Source organism: Empidonax traillii, unplaced genomic scaffold (assembly GCF_003031625.1).
Source record: "Empidonax traillii isolate 1590-97213 ecotype Southwest subspecies unplaced genomic scaffold, ASM303162v1 scaffold782:size294519, whole genome shotgun sequence".
Lineage (NCBI taxonomy): Eukaryota > Metazoa > Chordata > Aves > Passeriformes > Tyrannidae > Empidonax > Empidonax traillii.
The window spans coordinates 44,943-63,580 of record NW_020955975.1 but is presented as its reverse complement, the minus strand read 5'-3'; the positions used below and the strand labels follow the sequence as shown (position 1 = coordinate 63,580).

The 18,638-nt window shown below is 39.8% G+C and overlaps 1 protein-coding gene across 4 annotated transcripts in view; it reads right to left on the bottom strand.

The window, feature by feature from the left end:
• Positions 1-18,638, bottom strand: part of UXS1 (UDP-glucuronate decarboxylase 1) — a 76,076-nt gene that overhangs the window by 12,612 nt on the left and 44,826 nt on the right. For 3 of the 4 annotated variants that reach the window (XM_027901387.1, XM_027901390.1, XM_027901388.1), the window contains 6 exons: positions 15,575-15,694; positions 11,514-11,557; positions 10,445-10,505; positions 8,981-9,038; positions 6,874-6,977; positions 4,601-5,454 (listed from right to left, as the gene is read on the bottom strand). In XM_027901387.1, coding sequence (XP_027757188.1) covers positions 5,323-5,454; positions 6,874-6,977; positions 8,981-9,038; positions 10,445-10,505; positions 11,514-11,557; positions 15,575-15,694 — 519 coding nt within the window. In that variant the 3' untranslated portion in view covers positions 4,601-5,322. Of the gene's footprint in view, positions 1-4,600; positions 5,455-6,873; positions 6,978-8,980; positions 9,039-10,444; positions 10,506-11,513; positions 11,558-15,574; positions 15,695-18,638 lie in introns of those variants that run through there. The other variant, XR_003573214.1, reaches the window with a different exon arrangement.

The following is an 18,638-nucleotide window of genomic DNA, read 5'->3' as shown; positions in this document are numbered from 1 at the left end:
AGTAGCCTTTGCATCACTTGCATTTTTTCCTTTTTTGCTTCACTCATTAAACTGCTCTTACCCCAACCCTCAAGTTTACTCATTTCTGATTTTCCAATTCTCTCCCATGTCCCACTGGGGCAGGGGGAGGGAATGGCTGTAAGGGTACTTCGCTGCTGGCTGGGGTCACCCACCACAAGGCAAGAGCTCTGAGGAGAGGGCAACCTCCTTCCTGCAGAGAGGTGCACCTGGCTTGAAATGCAGCAGCTGCAATGACAAGAAAGCAAGCAAGGATGAGCCATCACAGGTTTGGGCAAAAGGAGGAAGACTATTGGGGAAAAAAAAAGTCATCAGATACGCATACAGTGCTTCAAAGTTAATTTTCTTTGACTATCCCAAAACAGACAAAACCCGTGCTCCCCCTCCCAGCCTTTCCATTCTGCTGTGCAGACTGCACAGAGCACTTCACCTCATCACCAACCCAGCCATCCCAGCACTGACATCACATAACCTCTCTCCACCAAGGCAGAAGAGCAGCAATTGTTCACTGTGGCTCCCTACAGAACAGGAACAGCTTGGCCATACTCCAGTGCTTCATAATTCAAGACCCAATGCTGCTGATGCCCCCAGTTTGTGGGTGTCAGCCAGGAGAATCCATCAGTCAGACTGACAGGCCAGTCCCGCCTCCTTTGCTGGCAATACCTGCCAGGTAACCCTTCTTCCAAAGCAAGGAAATATTACTGCTGTGTCCCCACAGCCACTCACACACTCCCCCAAGTCTAGACAGAGATCTTTCTCTCCAAATCCAATGCTTCAGCAGCAACCTTAAATACTTTTTCTTTCTTTTTTTTTTTATTTTTTTTTTTTTTTTTTTTTAGGGGGGGGCACAGGCCTTCATTCCCTTTAAGTTCCTATTTGTAACACAAACATGTTGAGAATGGGGGATTGGACACTTCTGTCCAAGGACCGTTTCCTGGCTGAAAGATGTAGCTTTCCTTGATCAAAACAGTGTTGTCTGCAGTGGGGTGGACAGAGCCCAGACTGCGGTGCTTGGCTTTGACAGCACTTGAAGGCCACTGTTGCCAGTGGCTTCATGCTTTGGACCTTTCAGCTGCTTCACCTATGGCATGGACCAAGACATTCGGAGGATCCCCATCCTTGTCAAAGAGCATGTCAGAATCTAGGGAAAACATAGCAAGAATGACCAAGCTGTTGCTTGTTTCAGGCTGTAAATGGCAACAAACCAAGGTGGACAAAACATTGCCACTTTGCTATTATCGAACGGGCAAGTGAGACAAGGAAAGGGACTGGGAAAACAGAACCAGAATCTAGTTTTCTTGCAAGAAATATGAATTATTTTTTCAGCAAAACCTCCCTGTTGATAGAGAATTGCATTCAGGAACCTCCTGCCGTACAGGAGTCCTGCTTTCCTTCAGAGCTATTGCTGCTCTTCCTGGTAGCTCCAGGGAGTCAGGGCTGCAAAGGAGGCATTCCCTTCTCCTGCCACTTGAGATCCCAGTACAGTGAAACATTCATAACAGAACAGCTATGTTCCCAGCAATTTCAGGGAAGGGATGTGTGGTGGTTACGGCTAGCAGGGTTGAGCACACAGTTCCCTTGCTGTTAACAAAGCATCTTCTTCCTGTGGACAGGTGGCCTCTGATCAGCCTCTAACAACCTTCAAGGACTTCTTAGCCTCAGGTAGCATTAAACTCAATACTAATAAGGCTGTGAAGTAGCTAAATGCATCAAACTAATTGAAGCCCCATTTTGCTCTCTGTAGCCTGTTCTCTAAGGCAATTATGCCTCTTTCAACTTTGAAACTCCATTCAAACCCTGACAAGAAGTGCAAGTTTTTTCAAATATATGACATCTCTAAAAATTTCTTGTAAAAACAGATGATTAAGACACATTCATAGATGTCCAGAGGGCAGTAAACTCACTGGCTACTAAACCCACTGGCATCTATATGGGTTAAGAGAAGCTGCAAACACCTTATAAACAGGGAAACTCTCAGATCATTATGTCCCCATATAGCAAAAAAATCTAACCTAAAGATAGGCATGATGCTTCTCTAGATTATACAGTCATGGAACTACTTAAATTAGGTCTGCAAGCCCCACAGTAGCTTGCTGTAGACTAGCAATGTGGCTGACAATGCTTCTGCACAGCCTGCATAAAGAAGTACATAATGCTTAAAAAAAAATAATAAAATCCGACTGAGGATATCATGCTTCAATAACTTCCAGCACCAAGAGTGGTCCTTCTTGTGAGGTTCAAGGAATCCACAGCAGTGGGTGCCCTGCACACCTCTCATTCTAGAAGGCTGATCTCACCAAGCTGGCCAATTCACTCTGCTGCATTGTGTATTTCCTAGTGAGACCGGAGGACTTCCATCTCACCCCAGCTGAGCTGCCCATTTATACAGATCACTGTGGGTCATGTTAGCTTTACCTTGTCTGCCTGACCAGATGACAGCAAAAAATTCCAATTCTCAAATTTTCTGGAAAAAACCCACATCTCAGCTTCATTTGTTCCCAAATTTCAGTGCTGTATTCTTAGTGCCCTCCATCAAAATGGTTATTCTGGAGAGGCAGCAGCTGTTTCTTACCTGTGCTTCCCAGCAGATTTGATGTCTTTTTCTCATAGCGAGGTATGTAACCCCAGATGGGGGCAGAGAGCACCAACAAAAGTTCAAATCACCCCAGACTTTCAGTCCAAAGCACCACCAGACTCTGTTTTAAAATGATTCATGCCTTTTAAATCAGCTAGAAGGCCAGTCACTGGCCTCAGCTGCTGTTTCTGGAAGATACTATTTTGAAAGAATATAGGAGCTGAACCAGGAACCTCTGAAACAAGAAGCAGGAACAGTACAAGGAAAGTAGCAAAACCAGTCTGGTCACTCAGGCCCAGTGGGAAGCAGGTGACACACTCACAGATGGGTTGTACTGGTACCAGCCATTTGCCCTCTCTTCAATTTGCTCCTTTTATAAAGAAGCTGTGAAGTAACCTAAAAAGCTTTTAAATCCTACTCTGTTGTATCTAAAGGTTCAGACTTCCCAGGGGAATTTTTTTTCTTTTTTAATGCATTTAGTCTCCAGAAGCATACTTGTGCCTGTACAAGTTTACATATTTTGTCGTGAAGTCACTGCATGAAATGAAAAACAGCCCTGTAAGAAACAGCTGGTACCCACAGCTCCAAATTACTCTCCGTGACTGCTCTAAAAGCTGCACCAGGGTTGCACCCTTGTGTCCTACCTCTTCATAGATGCTTTGGCATCCAATGGCATAATCTGTACGAGGAGCGAAGCATCTTCCCCCAAATATTATCTAGAGTTTAAGGGTTAAACCCACTACGCTGGGAACTGATTAACAATTCTCTCCACAGAACTATTAAAGAAGTGGGCACTACTTTCACATATGTCCAGCTGTGGCTTTGAGTATAAGGAGAGGCCGTGCCTTGTGAGCGCATCAGTAATGACAGGTTAGACACATCTGGAGCACGCACACCATGGTGTACTCTGCAGGCAATTTAATATGGAATAAATGCCCAGATCAAGTACCTAGAAAAAGGTTTCAAACAGAAAAGCAGATCTCAAGCTGCTCAGCTGTGAAAAGATGGAGGCAATGCATAATACCTAAATTGCCACCTCTCAGTCCAGACAGGAAAATGCACCCTGGCTCCCCATCTTAGTTGTATGGCAGATTTCCAATGGAAGAAAACGTGTGCTTCTGAGCAAGGGAAAACTCATTTTGTTTTAAAAGGATCACTGCAGCCCCACTCCAAGCAGGGCACACCAACGAACACAGCAGTCCCATCACTGTTGGAGTCCCTGGGAACTTTACCAGACAGCCTGGATGGGACTCCAAGCCTTGCAAGCACCACGAGGCTCTGGTGGATGGCACACTCAGACAAAGGGGTCTAAACACCACACTGCTCTCAGAGTCTTCCTGGGTCTGGGCATAACGCCATCACTACAAGTAAACTCCCACTTTGACCACCAACCTAAAAATACTCAAAAGTTAATAAACCCATCAAGCTTTAATGAGATAAAGTCAAGTCACTTTGCTTGATGAGATTTAGAATTTTCAATTTTGAGTGGCACTAAGCCAAGATACCTTTTAAAAACTCTCTGCCAATCTCCCCCCCTAGATATTCAGTATTACATACTGAAAATAAAGGAGAACTATTAAAAATAAGGGGAATTGGATTTTTTTTTTGCTTGTTTTTTTTTTTTTTTTTTGGTTAAGATGACAGGCATTGTTATCAAAGTTGAGAGCATTTCCTGGCAATTCAGTAACTGCTTAAAATAGAAACAACTTCCTCAGTGTTTCCTCAGGGAGGCTGAAGTTAGACTCCATGGTTTAAAGATAATATTATACTCCTGCATCACTATCAACTACCTGAAGTGGAACAAATCATGATGTTTTTGTCCAATCTATTTCAACAGATATCCTGCAGCCCTTATGATACATCTAATAAGAGATAAGCAATGAAAGACCAAAGTGACTAACTTTGAGCAAATTATTTACAGACTGTTACTTTATAAGTAATACACAATAAATCCACAGATGTGCAAGGCCAGAGAAGTGCCCGCAGTGAAACCTTGAAACTAGTAAATAGAAGTTTCAATATTTTATTAAAATAGCATATTCAACCACTGTAACCAATAATACATTAACTTTATTCCCAGAGTATGCACAACACAGTAGTGATTCAAAATATCCTTATCCATGGTAACCAATGAAAATATCTAAAATTCAAGTGTACAACTAAAACTAAACCTTTGAAAAAATTTCTCCTTTAAAGAATACATAAAGCTCTCATAAAGAATTCTTTTAAACTCCTCTATATGCAGATGTCAGTGTCTCTCACCTGACAATACCATTAGCTTTTTTCTTATGCATAGTAGAACATCTTGTATTTTATAGTACCCATTTTATAAATAAATTGGCATTTTCCATCCCATTTGTGTTTATCATCAGCTTCACAAAGAAACCAGTAAATAAAACTGTCAAGGACAGTCACAACAAAATGATCTCACATCAAGATATAAAACTTGAAGATACTAAAAGATGCTTCTACTCTATTTTACATAAAAAGACAGATTTAAAAAGTGCAAGGCAAGATTTGCAGGGAAAGGGAATATTTGTTTGTTATTTTTAGGCACATCCACTTCTTTAAAGCAAGCTTCAGAATGAAATTCCAGTTCGTTCTTCATGATACCTGTTTGAAAGTGTCTCTCTTAAAAAAAACCAAAAAACCAGAACCAAAACCAAAAGAAAAAAAAAATTACATCCGTCAAATGTCAAGCAGGGAATTTCCTGTCCAACGAATAGACTTCAGTTGTGTCTTGTTCTTCCTTTTTTCATCCTTGCAGGTTTTGGTTTGGGAATATACTGATTGTTCGCCTGATACTCAAGTTCTTTACGGAAGTAATGAATTGCTTTATTCAAACCTTCTTCCAATGGGACCTGTTCCCAAAAGTGAAGAGAGAATCACATATCTTAAGTTCACATCAGCTCATCTCAACAGTATATTTTTAATACAGCTATCACAAGGCAGCCAGGGAGTCTCTTATCCAATATAAGTATTAACAGCACCACGTACTGGTTACATCTCCACACTGCTGGTGCATCTGAGCTTTTAAACAGCAGATATATTTTCCGACATACTAAGTCGAAAACCCAACAATTTTAAGTCTCTCACGTGGTTATGACTGGTCTGTTTAGTATCAAAACACACATACATAATTCTACTTCTAATTCCTAATACATTGAAAGAGACAAACACACAGCATTTAAGCCCCCTCTGTTTTTAAGGATTAAAGATCGTCTTTCACATAATGGTATCAAGCTGGTATCCAGTATCTCATTCGATATTCTTAAATCCTATACAAATAATTGTAATTCCACAAATTGTTGTCTTTAAATATGGGCACAGAATATGGAGACAGGAACAACAGAAATACAAATACTCCACTTTTCTCTGGAGCCATATGCTGACAGGCTTGCTGACATCATCCCCAACACAAGAGGATAAAAACAGCAGCACAAAAAGCTGCTTGCCTTGCTGTACCAACACTGTACTGCTACTTAACAGTAAGTTTTGTTACTGCCTGTGCCAAACACAGAAGGCTAGAAGTACAAAAGTCAACTGTTTTAAACCTTTTGTGATTCCAACACTTGCCATCACCCTTGTGCTTTCAGGCATGGTCTACTAATATTGTGTGTCTCTGTGAATCCTTTCAGGTGAGTCTGGATCCAGAAAAAGGTTTTTCTATTAGGTTTACATTTCTTAGGTTGGTTCACATATCCTGGAATGATTTTTTTCTGCAAAGCTAAGACAGGCTACAAACCACTGTGCTAGGTAGAATGGGGAGCTGGTTAAGAAAGTCAATGCTTTTCAGGGGATTAGGCAGCCCTTACCTCCCCAAACCAACCAGCTCTTACCATCAGCGACAGGAACAAGAACTGCAGTAACAACAGCAAACCCACTAGCTCTGGGTTTGGTAACATGGGTAACTATGTACCATGTCTTTCAAAGGATTCACTGTGCTTATAGAAAGGTAAACATTTCACAATACACAAGTGAAAAAGTTAAAATGTTTATCCCAACAATGTCTTTTTTCCTACTGAAGTCTATTATAAATGCTAATGCTAATCTGCTCTTCTGGATGGCATAGGCCAAACAGTCTTACCAACAAGTTCCAGAACTGTGAGCTCATGAGTTAGGGCAATAGATGAGGGACATTCTTCTAAAAAACTGTCCAAGAGACTGTGTTAAGCAGATATTCTAAAAAGGGAAATGTATCGTTATCATGTAGCCCTCCCTCAGCCTCGTTGGCCTCTCTGTGGTTTTGCACACAGCAACAGAAAATCATCTATACATACCACAGGCTCCCAGCCAAGCAGTAACTTGGCTTTTCTGATATCAGGTTTTCGTTTCTGGGGGTCATCTTGTGCTTCTGAGAGAAACTGGATTTCACTCCCACTGCCTATTAAACAAAAGACTGTGTGAATTATCATTTGCAATTCACTATGCTTTTCATTTACGTTTTGCCTACTAATTGCAGCAGCAGGTCATTCTGCAGCTTTCTGCTTCATGAATCTACCCCTGAAATGCTTTGCACAGACACAGCTGCACTGCATGCAACAGCTGGGTGAACCACCTGTCCCACAGCAACATGGTTTTGAATCTGGGGAGATACAACCCCAGGCACTATTACAGGATGGAGGCTAACCAGCTGGAAAACAGCTTGGTGGGAAAGGTCCTGGGGGTCCTGGTGGACACAAAGCTGAGTATGAACGAGTCATGTGTGCCTGGCACAAAGAAGGCAAATGGTAACCTGGGCTGCAGGAGGAAAAGTGCTGTCAGCAGGAGGGAGATGGTTTTTCCCACTATTCAGAACTGGTGAGATCCATATGGAAGGCTGCATCCAGTTCTGAGCTCCCCAGTACAAGAGAGACACAGACATATAGACTGAGTGCAACAAAGGGTCACAGAGATGATGAAAGGGACTGGAGTACCTCTTCTACCAGGAGAGGCTGAAAGAGCTGGGGCCCCTCAGCCCAGAGAAGAGAAGGCTCAGAGGAATTTCATCCCTATGTATAAACACCTGATGGGGGGCAGTAAAGAGGGAGATGGGCTGTTTTCAGTGGTGCCCAGTGACAGGACCAGAGGCAGTGGTCACAAACGGAAACACAGAAGGCTCCCTGTGAACATCAGGAAATGCTGTTTTACTGTGAGGGTGACCCAGAACTGGCACAGATTGCCCAGGGAGGATGTGGAGTCTCCACCCATATAAACATGGTCCTGGGCTACTGTGGTTGTAGGTTTCCCTCCCTGAGCAGAAGGGCTGGACCAAATGGCCTTTCCAACCCAAATCACTCCGTGATTCTGTCAGCACTTTGGCATTGCAAAAGGACTTCAGTTTCTCTTTCCCTATATTCTCCAGTCTGATTTAAATAACCAACACAGCACTTGCCTTTCCTGATGACAATACATGGAAACAGAACTATTTCTCTAACCCTATCTAGCAAACATTTTACATGCCATGTTACTGCAGAATTTTAGGGATGCAGAACTAAACCGCCTCCCTGGGTGGACAGGAACAGATCAAGTTGATTGTGAAGAAACAGAAAAACAGAGGTGACAATTACTCTATATGCTTGATAGGTTTGGTGCTGTGATTTTTCAATTTTCTTCACTGATCTGTGGACTCACAGAAGTTTTCCAGAGGGTACAGTCCTCTCTTAGAAAAACCACATACATCAGCTTCTGTACTATATGTTTGAACTCAACTTCTTCACATCTGTCAGAAGCACTTCTGGAATCTACGGACTAAAAACCCGTGGCTAATGGCAGCAGTATGTTTTTCATCTCATTAGGAAGCCACACTAGAAGATGAAGCACAACCATTTGCTTCCATTCCTGAGACGTCTCATTTGTTACAAGTATCAGAGCAAGAATGAAGAGGAAGCCAAAGTGTTTTTTTCACAGTGCATTTCACTGTTAAATCAGTGAAAAGCAGAGAAAGACTGTTGCCACAGCATGAGATCTTTAATGATAGTTGAGGGAGCAAAACCTGCACAATTGTGAAGAATCATTTTGCTGAAGTATCCTTATTGCTGCTAAAGCAGTATGCAAGACATTTTTCATTCATGGGCTTTACATCTCATTTATGTATTGTCCTTGTGGCAAAACAAAGCTAAAAAATTATCTAAACATTATACAAATTAATGGGTATAGATTGCAGATACACAGAAAATGTATTCATTCTACTCTTCATGCAATATTTTACATGCAATTGAGAGGATCTGGATTATATTATTAATATTTAATTATATGATCAGGATATAATTAAATGCCTTTGATAAAATTATTAAGAAATCCAAAGACCAATTAAATTATCCACGTTACACACACTAATCAAGTAATAATCATCTAAAGACAATAAGTACTTCATAAGCTTTAGTAAGAATTACTTATCATACTCACCAACAAGTTTTTTAATTAACTGGGCAAACTCCAGGATAGTGTGTTCCTCTGGGTTTCCCTACAAACAGAAAAGATACTCACTACAGTAACAATTAAACACCTTACAACATGCTAGACATGAGATGATTCTAGATGAAGCACGTTAAACTCTGAAAAAGCAAATTGTTAAGCTTTATTCCTACTTTGATGAAAAAAAGAGTAACTTTGACAAGCTCCATACACACCAGTAGAGTTACTCTCCATTATATTTGCCTTGGTAATTCAGTGTATGTGTGGAGATGCCCCCAAAAAATCAGTCAGTAAAGAATGGGCAAATGCACCTCCATTGCAGCAAAGGCAAAGGTCACTCAGCCCACACAACCACATTATCAGCTGGAAATCTGCACCAAGGACTGAGCTGAGTTGAGGACAGATGACATAATGAAAAAATATGCTCAATTCTCATTTCAGCCAAAGTTAGGAAACCAAACTAATTTAGTTGCAAACAATTGCTTCTGCATTTACTATTGCTTACATATCAATACACAAGGGCTACTTGTTTTCCTGTACAATATTCCTTTTCTTAACATTTTTTAACTATCTTGCACATGAACTCCTGATCAACATTTCAGAACAAAATACTAAAAAACCTCCTGCTAAGGAGCTGACAGCACTAGCTGACCTTCATCAGACTCATTTCCCACCATTCTTGATTCTCCTTGTTTCAAAACTCTTCTTTACTACATCTCATTTCACCTAAAGATGAACATTCAGATACATGTAGATTTAAACACAGAGTTTTCTAAAGACAAAACATGTGATGGAGTTCAAATATATCAGCATTTGGATAGAAACATAAAAATTAATTCATAGCCACAGCAGAAAAGGAGAATCTAGTGAACAACTGCCCTGTAGAACTGAGTATCTGATTTGGGAAAAAGTTGGCATACACGGAAATGACCTGGCATCCCTTTTCTACTCTTACATCCACTGCTGAGAGCAGAGTGACAACAGATGGGACAGAACAAAAATCCAAGCAATTTTCTAATCAATATTAGAAAACTATATCATAAAATACTGTTCCATTTTCCTCTAATCAAGGCTAGTATGAAGTGGTTTATAATTAGAGCCAAGTATTCCTTCAGTGCTTTTTTTCCATAAAAACTATTCTTCGATCACTTCTTTGTATTTTGCAAATGCCCCCCAGTAATTTCTTCCTTCATATTCTAATTACATAAATCTTTTTCTAACAAATTAAAAACTCCAGTAAGTTTATGTTGTTCTTGGAACTGTAAGATCCCAACAATTTAGGGGCTTAATCTTATTTATAAAGAGAATACATAGGAGAATACATTCTTCATAATGGAAAGACTTTTTTTGTCTCCATTTATTTTTTCAAGAAATCAGTATCAGTGACAAGCAGGAAAGTGGAGGTGATCTTGACCAGTGCACAGTAACATAGCAGAGTGGAACTCTCATACTCACCAAGTTGACAGGACTGCTGACATTGCTGTTCATCAATGCCACCAACCCATTCACAAGATCACTGTAAAACAGGGAAGAACAGATTGAGGGAATTTCCACTTTTCTAAAAATAATATTATTGTCCAAAAAGAAAGCTGCCTCCTCAGAATTCTGTAAAGGAATCAGGCAGCTGAGGAATCCAGTAATCAGATTTCCTTCAAGGGCTGCACATTTACTCAAGCGTTTGTTACTACAAAACGAATAATGTTTCCTCTTTCCTCCAGTACTCAGGCATATTTAGAGGCAGATTTCCAACACACTTCAAATAGAACAGAGCAAGTTGTAATACAGAGGCACATGACACCACCACCTGCTTTGCAGCCTGTTGTTTGAATTGCCTTTTCATTTTCAGAAATTCTTAAACCAAGTTTGCAAAACCCCAGTATTTTGGTGTTACGTTCCTCTAGTAAAATAAGCTGAAGTTATTTTGGATTATCAGCAACAAACTTAAAAGTTTGGCCCTGGACACAGAAATCCAGATCCCTTCCACTATGACTTACACTCATGCTACTTTGAGCTGATGGGGTTTCTGTAACATCTACTACCACTGTTATTACTTTCAGCAGAGGGAAAGAATATTTCCAAGTTAAAACAACCCTGTAGTCCAGCCTGGTTTTTTTTTCATTTTCTTTTAGTTTTTTGTTTTTGTTGTTGTGGTGTGTTGTTTTTGTTTTTTTTTTTTGTGTGTGCACAGTTTGCACACCGACCACAGCAGTCCCCAAGACACAAGGTGGCAGCACTGCATTAAAACGCAAAGAGTGACAAACAGCTCAGCATTAAAAACTTGCCTATCTGCTACTTGCTGTGTCTTGAAGGGAATAATGTATTAATATCTCAATTAAAAGTTCTAAACCAACTAATGTTTTATTTGTTCGTACTTCTATAAATCTCTGTGTCTCTCTTCTGAAAGTAAAGCTGGCCTAAGAATGAACATAATCTTTTTGACTAAGATGCACATGCATTCAAAGCTGGCCAACTTCAGAGTACCATGAAGTGCAGTAAATTATCAGCCAGTACAAACAAGGCTTACCTGACATACTGGAAGGCTCTTGTCTGAGTTCCAGGTCCATAGACCTAAAACCATATGGAAAATAGAAAAGTTACATAAATACAGAAGTCCTTTCTAGCTCAATTATCTTTTCCTTATCATTCTAGAAAAATGTCCCAAGAAGAAACACCTGAGACACAAGTTCAGTGTTCCAGAAATATAAAAAATTGTGCTTGCAGAGCCTTTGGCAAAGTATCAGTTCTTTGAAGGTCATCCTCCTCTTGGATCTGTCTCCAGTAAACATATCCTTAGGCATTTTGTTAACCAGAACTCTGCATGAAGGAAACATTCTCAGGGGTGTAGGACAGAGTGATGCTTTGTCCTCTCCTGGAACACTGAAAAAGGGTTCACCATATACTCAGCCAGAAAAAGAGCGCCAAATATTTAAAGCAATCTTCACACTACTAAGATGTGGTTATGATGAGCAATTTTGATTCACTCGTTAACAACAGCTAGCTTCAAAGAGACCACTCTCCAGAGTGGTCTCTAAAAAAATTGTCAAGGGAAACAGCACTGTGTTTAAAGCAATCAGGGCAAAAAAAAAATCATGTGGTTCTGAATAGAATAATTTCTAGATTATGTAACTCCCAAAGTCACCTGCATAGATTTGTATCAAAACCTTAAGAGAGAAAAAAAATTAAAAGTTTTCTCAGGTTATGTGCTGGCACTTTGGAACAAGTTGTTTAACTTCAAATAAAATATACCTAAAATGTACAGAATGGCATTTGATACTGTTATTTTTTTCTTAGCTTAAACTGTGTACAGTACTGAAATTCTGCAAGCTGCCAGTGGGAACATTCAAGTGCTGAAAACATTTCAGTTTTAACTGGTGATGCGCATATTGTACCATCAACCTGCTACAACAGAAAGGCTTTCTGGAAGGACAGAATAGAAAGCATGCTTGTTTTCCTAGAGAACAGAAAGGACAGTACAATTGGTATACAAGCCACCATCGGTCACTTGGTAAGCCTCATGCTCTCCGAGGCTGACTCAGAGCCAGAAGGAATTCACATTCCAGTATGTAATGGGAAAGATCAGGCGTCTAAGAGTTTACCCAATAAATGATTTTGAGAGGAATGAACCAGGAGAGTACATTGACAGAATGATGGATTCCCAAACAAACAGGAAGCAGATTTTATGTATTTATGTACAAATTCCTGCTTGTTTACTTTTAGCTCGTGGGATAAGTTTTACAGAACTAAGTAATTTAAGTAATTTGTGAGTGATTTCTGTGAATTCATTCGTGTAGCTGTCTTTCCCACTTGCAGGCAGTGGCTGGAAAATACAATATAGTTTCTACCTTCCAATAAGGTGGAATAATACCTCCCTTAATACCTCCCAATTTCTTCTAGTAGATCCTTCCTTTACAATAATATAAAGCAACCACTGTCATGTTTGCATAGGCTATAACTCTACAAATTAACCATATTGTTCTCTCAAGAGTATTTACTCCATTTGAACAATTACTTTGAACTAAGAGACCAAATACTAGTTTCTAAAGAGGTCAACACACTTGGTATTCCTTTCAGCCAAATTCTGCGATGATACAAGGGTGACATTTTTTTAGGTCTCAGCCACTCCTTATTGCTCATAACTTATTTCATCTGACTTGGTCAGCTAAATGACTCTCTCCTTAGTTATTTTCTCTTATTAATTTTCAGTATCAGCCACTTATTCCCTACAGAACATGGATGTTGGGCAAATATTCTATTTTAACCTCTATTACAATTACAGTCTTGCTAAACTTTACACAGTACAGCAGCTATAAAAATAAAATAAAAATAAAGCTTGAAGTATTCCCTCCCACAGAAAAGCACTGACTTCAGACTTCTCTTACTGATGTTCTGAAATATCCCAGGCATTGTATGTTTTAAAGCAAGATAACTGCTTCATATTTAGTAAGGCTTCACAAAACTTCCAGTTAGTGTTCTTACTCTGCTCTTCTTATAAAAATTACAGTTCTACTGTCAATAAAAGTTGAGAAACAACTATGCATGAATGAAAAAAAATATTGAGATTCCAAATACGGCAACTATATGCACTGGGGACCAAACCTGAAAAATGAGAGCCCTACAAGGATCAAAAGAGTCAAAACAAGAAGCTCCATTCTCTTGTCTGCTTCTATTTGTTTAGTGTCTTGCAGGTTTGGGGAGATGTCTGGGTAAGAAAATGAAATTCTTTTTGCAAGAATTTAAGTGCCCTTTTTTTTATGTTTTGAAAGGAAAAAAAACACTGAACCCACACAGCTGTGCAATTAGCCTATGCAGAGCTGAAGAGACTCCTATCGGGGTCTAGGCAAGCCGGCCTCATTGGTTTAGTCAGCTACCCAAGACTAAGCCCTGACATTTGAAGTCTTAATTCTGACTTATATGACAGATTAAATGTCATAAGCCCTAGTAAACACTGGCCACTAAGTCACAGTCAGCATCACACAATTGCCACCACACACTGAGCACTGACAGTGCTTTCTACAAAACCATTAAACCTCTGCGGAAAAAGCAAATCTTTAGGCGAAGCGGTGAACACAGCATTCCTACATGCTTGCTACTTTGAAATAACCACTAGCCTAAACCAGAAATTTAGCAATGTCTAGGAACAACAAAGTAGACTCATCACTGATGAGATTAAAAATAGTATCAAATTGCCTAAGTTATCAGTCACTGATAAACAGCGAGCAAATAAGCAAATGCTGACCTGCAGACAAAACCAATCTTTCAGAAATTATCAGTGTACTTAAGTCAGATGATGTGCACTGCTTTGCAGAACATACACAATTTGAACTTCTTTATTTTCCTTCTTCTGGATTTCACTCTGTCAGTAAGGTAGTATCTCCTACCCAAGTTTTGCAGAGGATAGACATACTTTGGCATATTATTTGAAAAAGATTAAAGCTAAGGGAGATCTACTACAGGACACCAAGCTTCATCTTGCTTGGGCATGACTTGTTCCCTGGTCTATACTCTTCAATGCTCTGTCCAGTTTCATACTTTGCTCTACAAGAATTACAGTAGTGGGAGTTGCCACAAAACTTTCATCCTTTTTCTTTTTGGATTGTCTTTTTTCTTTTTGGATTTTCTTTTTGGATGAGAGAAATTCCTGACTGAACTATTTTATAATCTCCAGTAGAACGGATGCTGTCTTAATCTCATGATAGCTGCCCTGTGGAGGTACTTAGCAATATCTTTAGTTATTTGGCAGAAGCCATTGACTATGATTTCCTGGCACTTCACTCTTCTAACCTAAGCAATAGCAGCCAATACTTGTATGACATTTCTGTTGTATGTCACATAAACTGTAAATGTCTCCATAAACTCATAACCTATCTCAGATTCCCAACTACTTCTCCCTGTTTCAGGTCAGGCACTGTCTGTATTGCTAAATTACCAGCAGCATCTTTGGCAGAGTACCAGCCTGTGCCAGCTCTTGCTCTCTTAGTGTTGTGATTTGCTTAAGCATAATCAACTGCTATTCACAGCAGTTGGATGTGGTGACTTGTTTTGGCAGGAAAATGGAGCTGTATAGAAGTGGGTCATGCCACAACAGTTTGTCAACAGTAACAAAAACCAGTCTTGGATGGTTTGATTTACTAATATGTGATGTAGCCTGAAGGCCTTTAACGTTACAACACACATGGAAAATTTGGGCTGAAATCCAAGCTTGTAGAAAGATATTTAGATGCCTAGCTTCCAGAGTTTAGAACCAGTTTCTCTATGGGAATGAATACTAAAACAGGACTCTGTAAGCCTTGCCATGCCATGTCCCCATATAAGAGTTGTGAGACAGAGAAATATTCAAGTTCAAGGTGACTAAAATGCTTATGCAGATTGCATCTGGTAGCCTTGTTTCTTTCTGGGAAAGGAAAGTCAACACCATCAACAGAGCACATTGTCGGATACATAACTCTATACATTTGATACACCGAAAGACTAAATTTTGGAGGGGGGGAATATCAGTGTTTTCTAAAATCTATCCTCATTCACAACACATAAGGACAGGATATAAAGATGAATGGTTCTTCCTATCAGCAAGAGCTCATTACTTACTGTTAGTGGTTCTCCCTGGAGAGCCTGTAGGATAAAATTACTGACAACTCTTCCATCATTCATATGCATTCGAGGACCAAAGGTATTGAAAATTCTGGCAACCCTCACTTCAACTCCTTCCTGTAGGCAAAGAAACAAAGAATTGTTACTTCCTTAACAAATGTGTCTTTCTCCCTAAAAGTGAAAATTAGCTCTCTCCTGTCCAAAAACTTCCTTAAGAATTCCTCTTTCAGCTTTAACACGCGTTGTTTTCTAATCATGAAATACTTCTAATCCTGCTGAAAAATGTAGTGCATACAGCAGTGCATACAGTAGTTCTCAGTATTTATAATGCAAATCTAAATTGCAAAATGCAACAAATATGTGAAATTGGAAACTTTATGGACACAGCATTTTAACACTGAAAGTAATCTCTCTCTAGGTGTTTTCTGTTTACTGACACATTCATGTGGACAAGCCACAGTTCACGATAAAGTCTACAAGAAGGATGCTTGGCCCTTGTGAGCTGCAACATGCACTTGGCTACTGTTGTGTTCAGAGCAACATGGTATGCTGTAAGCAGACAGATGCCACCATCTAAGAGTGACAGTCACATGGCAGGGAGGAAGGTGCCAACTTCAGCATGGGTCTAAGCATCCTGCTCATATTACCTGGTCCGCCCACCTCCAAAGAAAAGATATCCTTGTATCAGTCACAGGAAATAATTTTTTGAAGCAAACTTTGTGCTGCTGATTCAGCTGAAGTCACAAGCATGATGTTCTGGAGTTGCAAACGTCTAGTTATTCCTTCAGAGGATACACAGAACATCTTGTATTTTCAATGCCTTTTACTAAGGCTTAGACAAACACTTGCTGTTTTCTTGGAAAAGAATGTGTATGGAAGAAGTGAGTTGGTACATCTACGGCTGAAGGCTGCAGCTCACATACACTTCACTCAGGAGAGACCTGGAAACACATTTTTCTTGGAAATAAACGTATCTTCGTGTACAAGTGATACTTGAAGGAAAATGTGATCTTCTCTCTTGGGTCTCCAAGTGATTCAAAAACAAATGAATCCTCAAAGATGCTTTGCGAAAGCAATAGCATTAGCTTTTTACAGGTGAGAGAGTGAGAGGCAAAAAGCACGCTTAACACTTTAGCTATTACTTGGTGTTGAGAAATTGGAAATACTAAGCAGTATAGCTAAAGCCAAACACCTCCCAGTATTGAGAAGGCCAAAGAACATTCAGTTCTGTTTAACTGCAGGTAAAGATTCATTTGTCATTATAGAATGTTGTTTACACTTGCAACTAAATTGTAAGCTACCAGTAACCAGGGAGGCAACTTGTGCCACAGGAAAAGGTACAGTCTTTGCCACGCAACAAGCTTGTATCCCCAGCAGAGCCAAAAAACATAACCTCACAACATTCACCAGGCCCTGCTGAAACTGTGCAAAGAGCAGGAGTCCTTTTCCATGCAAAATGCACCAGTTGGGAACCGGCTGGAATAAATAGTCTTTATTTCCTGTTAGCAAAAAAAGTACAGCAGTATAACACTTCCAACATATACTTCCAGCAGCATATTACAGAGCCATTCCCAAAACCTTCAGTGTATCTGGAAAGACGTACTGTGATAGAGTTGCTCCTTCTTTTGTTTTTCCCCACCACTCTATCTTAAATAGGACACTGACTCCTTCAGGGAGGGATTGTATTTCATGTGGGCTTTCCAGATATTGCCACTAATAACAGGCACAGAAAATAAGGCACTCAGAAGCTAGTATTCAAGATAAAAATAACTCATTAAACAATGCTGATCAAAAAGGCTCTCTTGTATTGCACAAGCTACAGCAGCAGCCTTGTTTTCCAGTATTGGTTGGAAACTAGCAGAAAATGGAGAAAACAAAAACAATACATTCTCTATAGGCACTCATAGTCACAATTAATCCATTATTTCTTCTCCCTTCTATTTATTCTCCTCACTCCTCAGTAATGTTTGTCTTTTAAAATCAGTATCTTTTTATTTATAGTGTCACCTGGCAAAGCTTTTCTCTGTAGCCTACTGCTTTGAAAAATCTATTTTCCATGCAGCTGAATTTTCATTTGTGCCTTTAAAACTGGAATCTCTCTTCTCAAAAGAAACTCTTGCACAGACAAAGAGATTTTGGAGCCAGTTACCTAAAAATTGTCCTATGTTTCCTTTAGACGTTTGATGAACATCTCCTTTGCAGTGACCCTTTTAGTATGTCGAATAACTCTACTCCTTTTTGTATTAATTGCCTGTGAATACTTAGACTACGCTCTTACCCATGTGCAGTCACTCTGAGTATTAACAACAACACGTAATAATGACTATTTCCACCATAGTCCCACTAGCAAAGTCAATTACACCCCCAGATTTGTGAGATTTGTGGCAGTGAGTCATGTATGATATTTTATTTCATCCTTGAGAAAGCTTCTTTGGCTCACATTTATACTGCCAAACAAAAGAGAGCTTGATCCCTTATGTTGAGATCAAACGTGACCAACTGACTTCTGTCCTCACGGTTTAAGACAATGCCTTCCTACAGCAGATTGACCAGAAAGTTCCTCGAGCAATCAAAAAAAGAGGCTGGGAACAAGCTAATAAAATACAGCATTGTGGGCTAGCAAAACATGTCAGCTCACTCCATTATTTAACAGTACCAATTTGTTCACAGAGACCATGCTCGCACAGATGGACAGGGAAGACAGCAAAGATGCAAGAAAGGTTGTTATGGCTTACAGAGATACCTTCTCTGAATAAATGATCAAGACTACCCTATAGCTGTCAGTCAAAATGCAGCATTAATCATCCAGTCTCCCCTGCAAAACAAAGCTGTCCATGGCTTTCAGCATGAGTCTTTGCCACTTAGTTCTAGAAATCCCAGCTCCAGAACGTAGCAAGGTATCAAGGATGCTATGATAACATCTTACCTTTAAAAGACACATTTTAATTTTATAAGCCTTTTAAGAAAAGGTATTGCCTTGTGCTGACTGTCTTAGAAAACAGAGCAATACAGAATACAACTCAAATGGCAAAAGTTTCTTTTAAGCAAAACAGCTTGAACA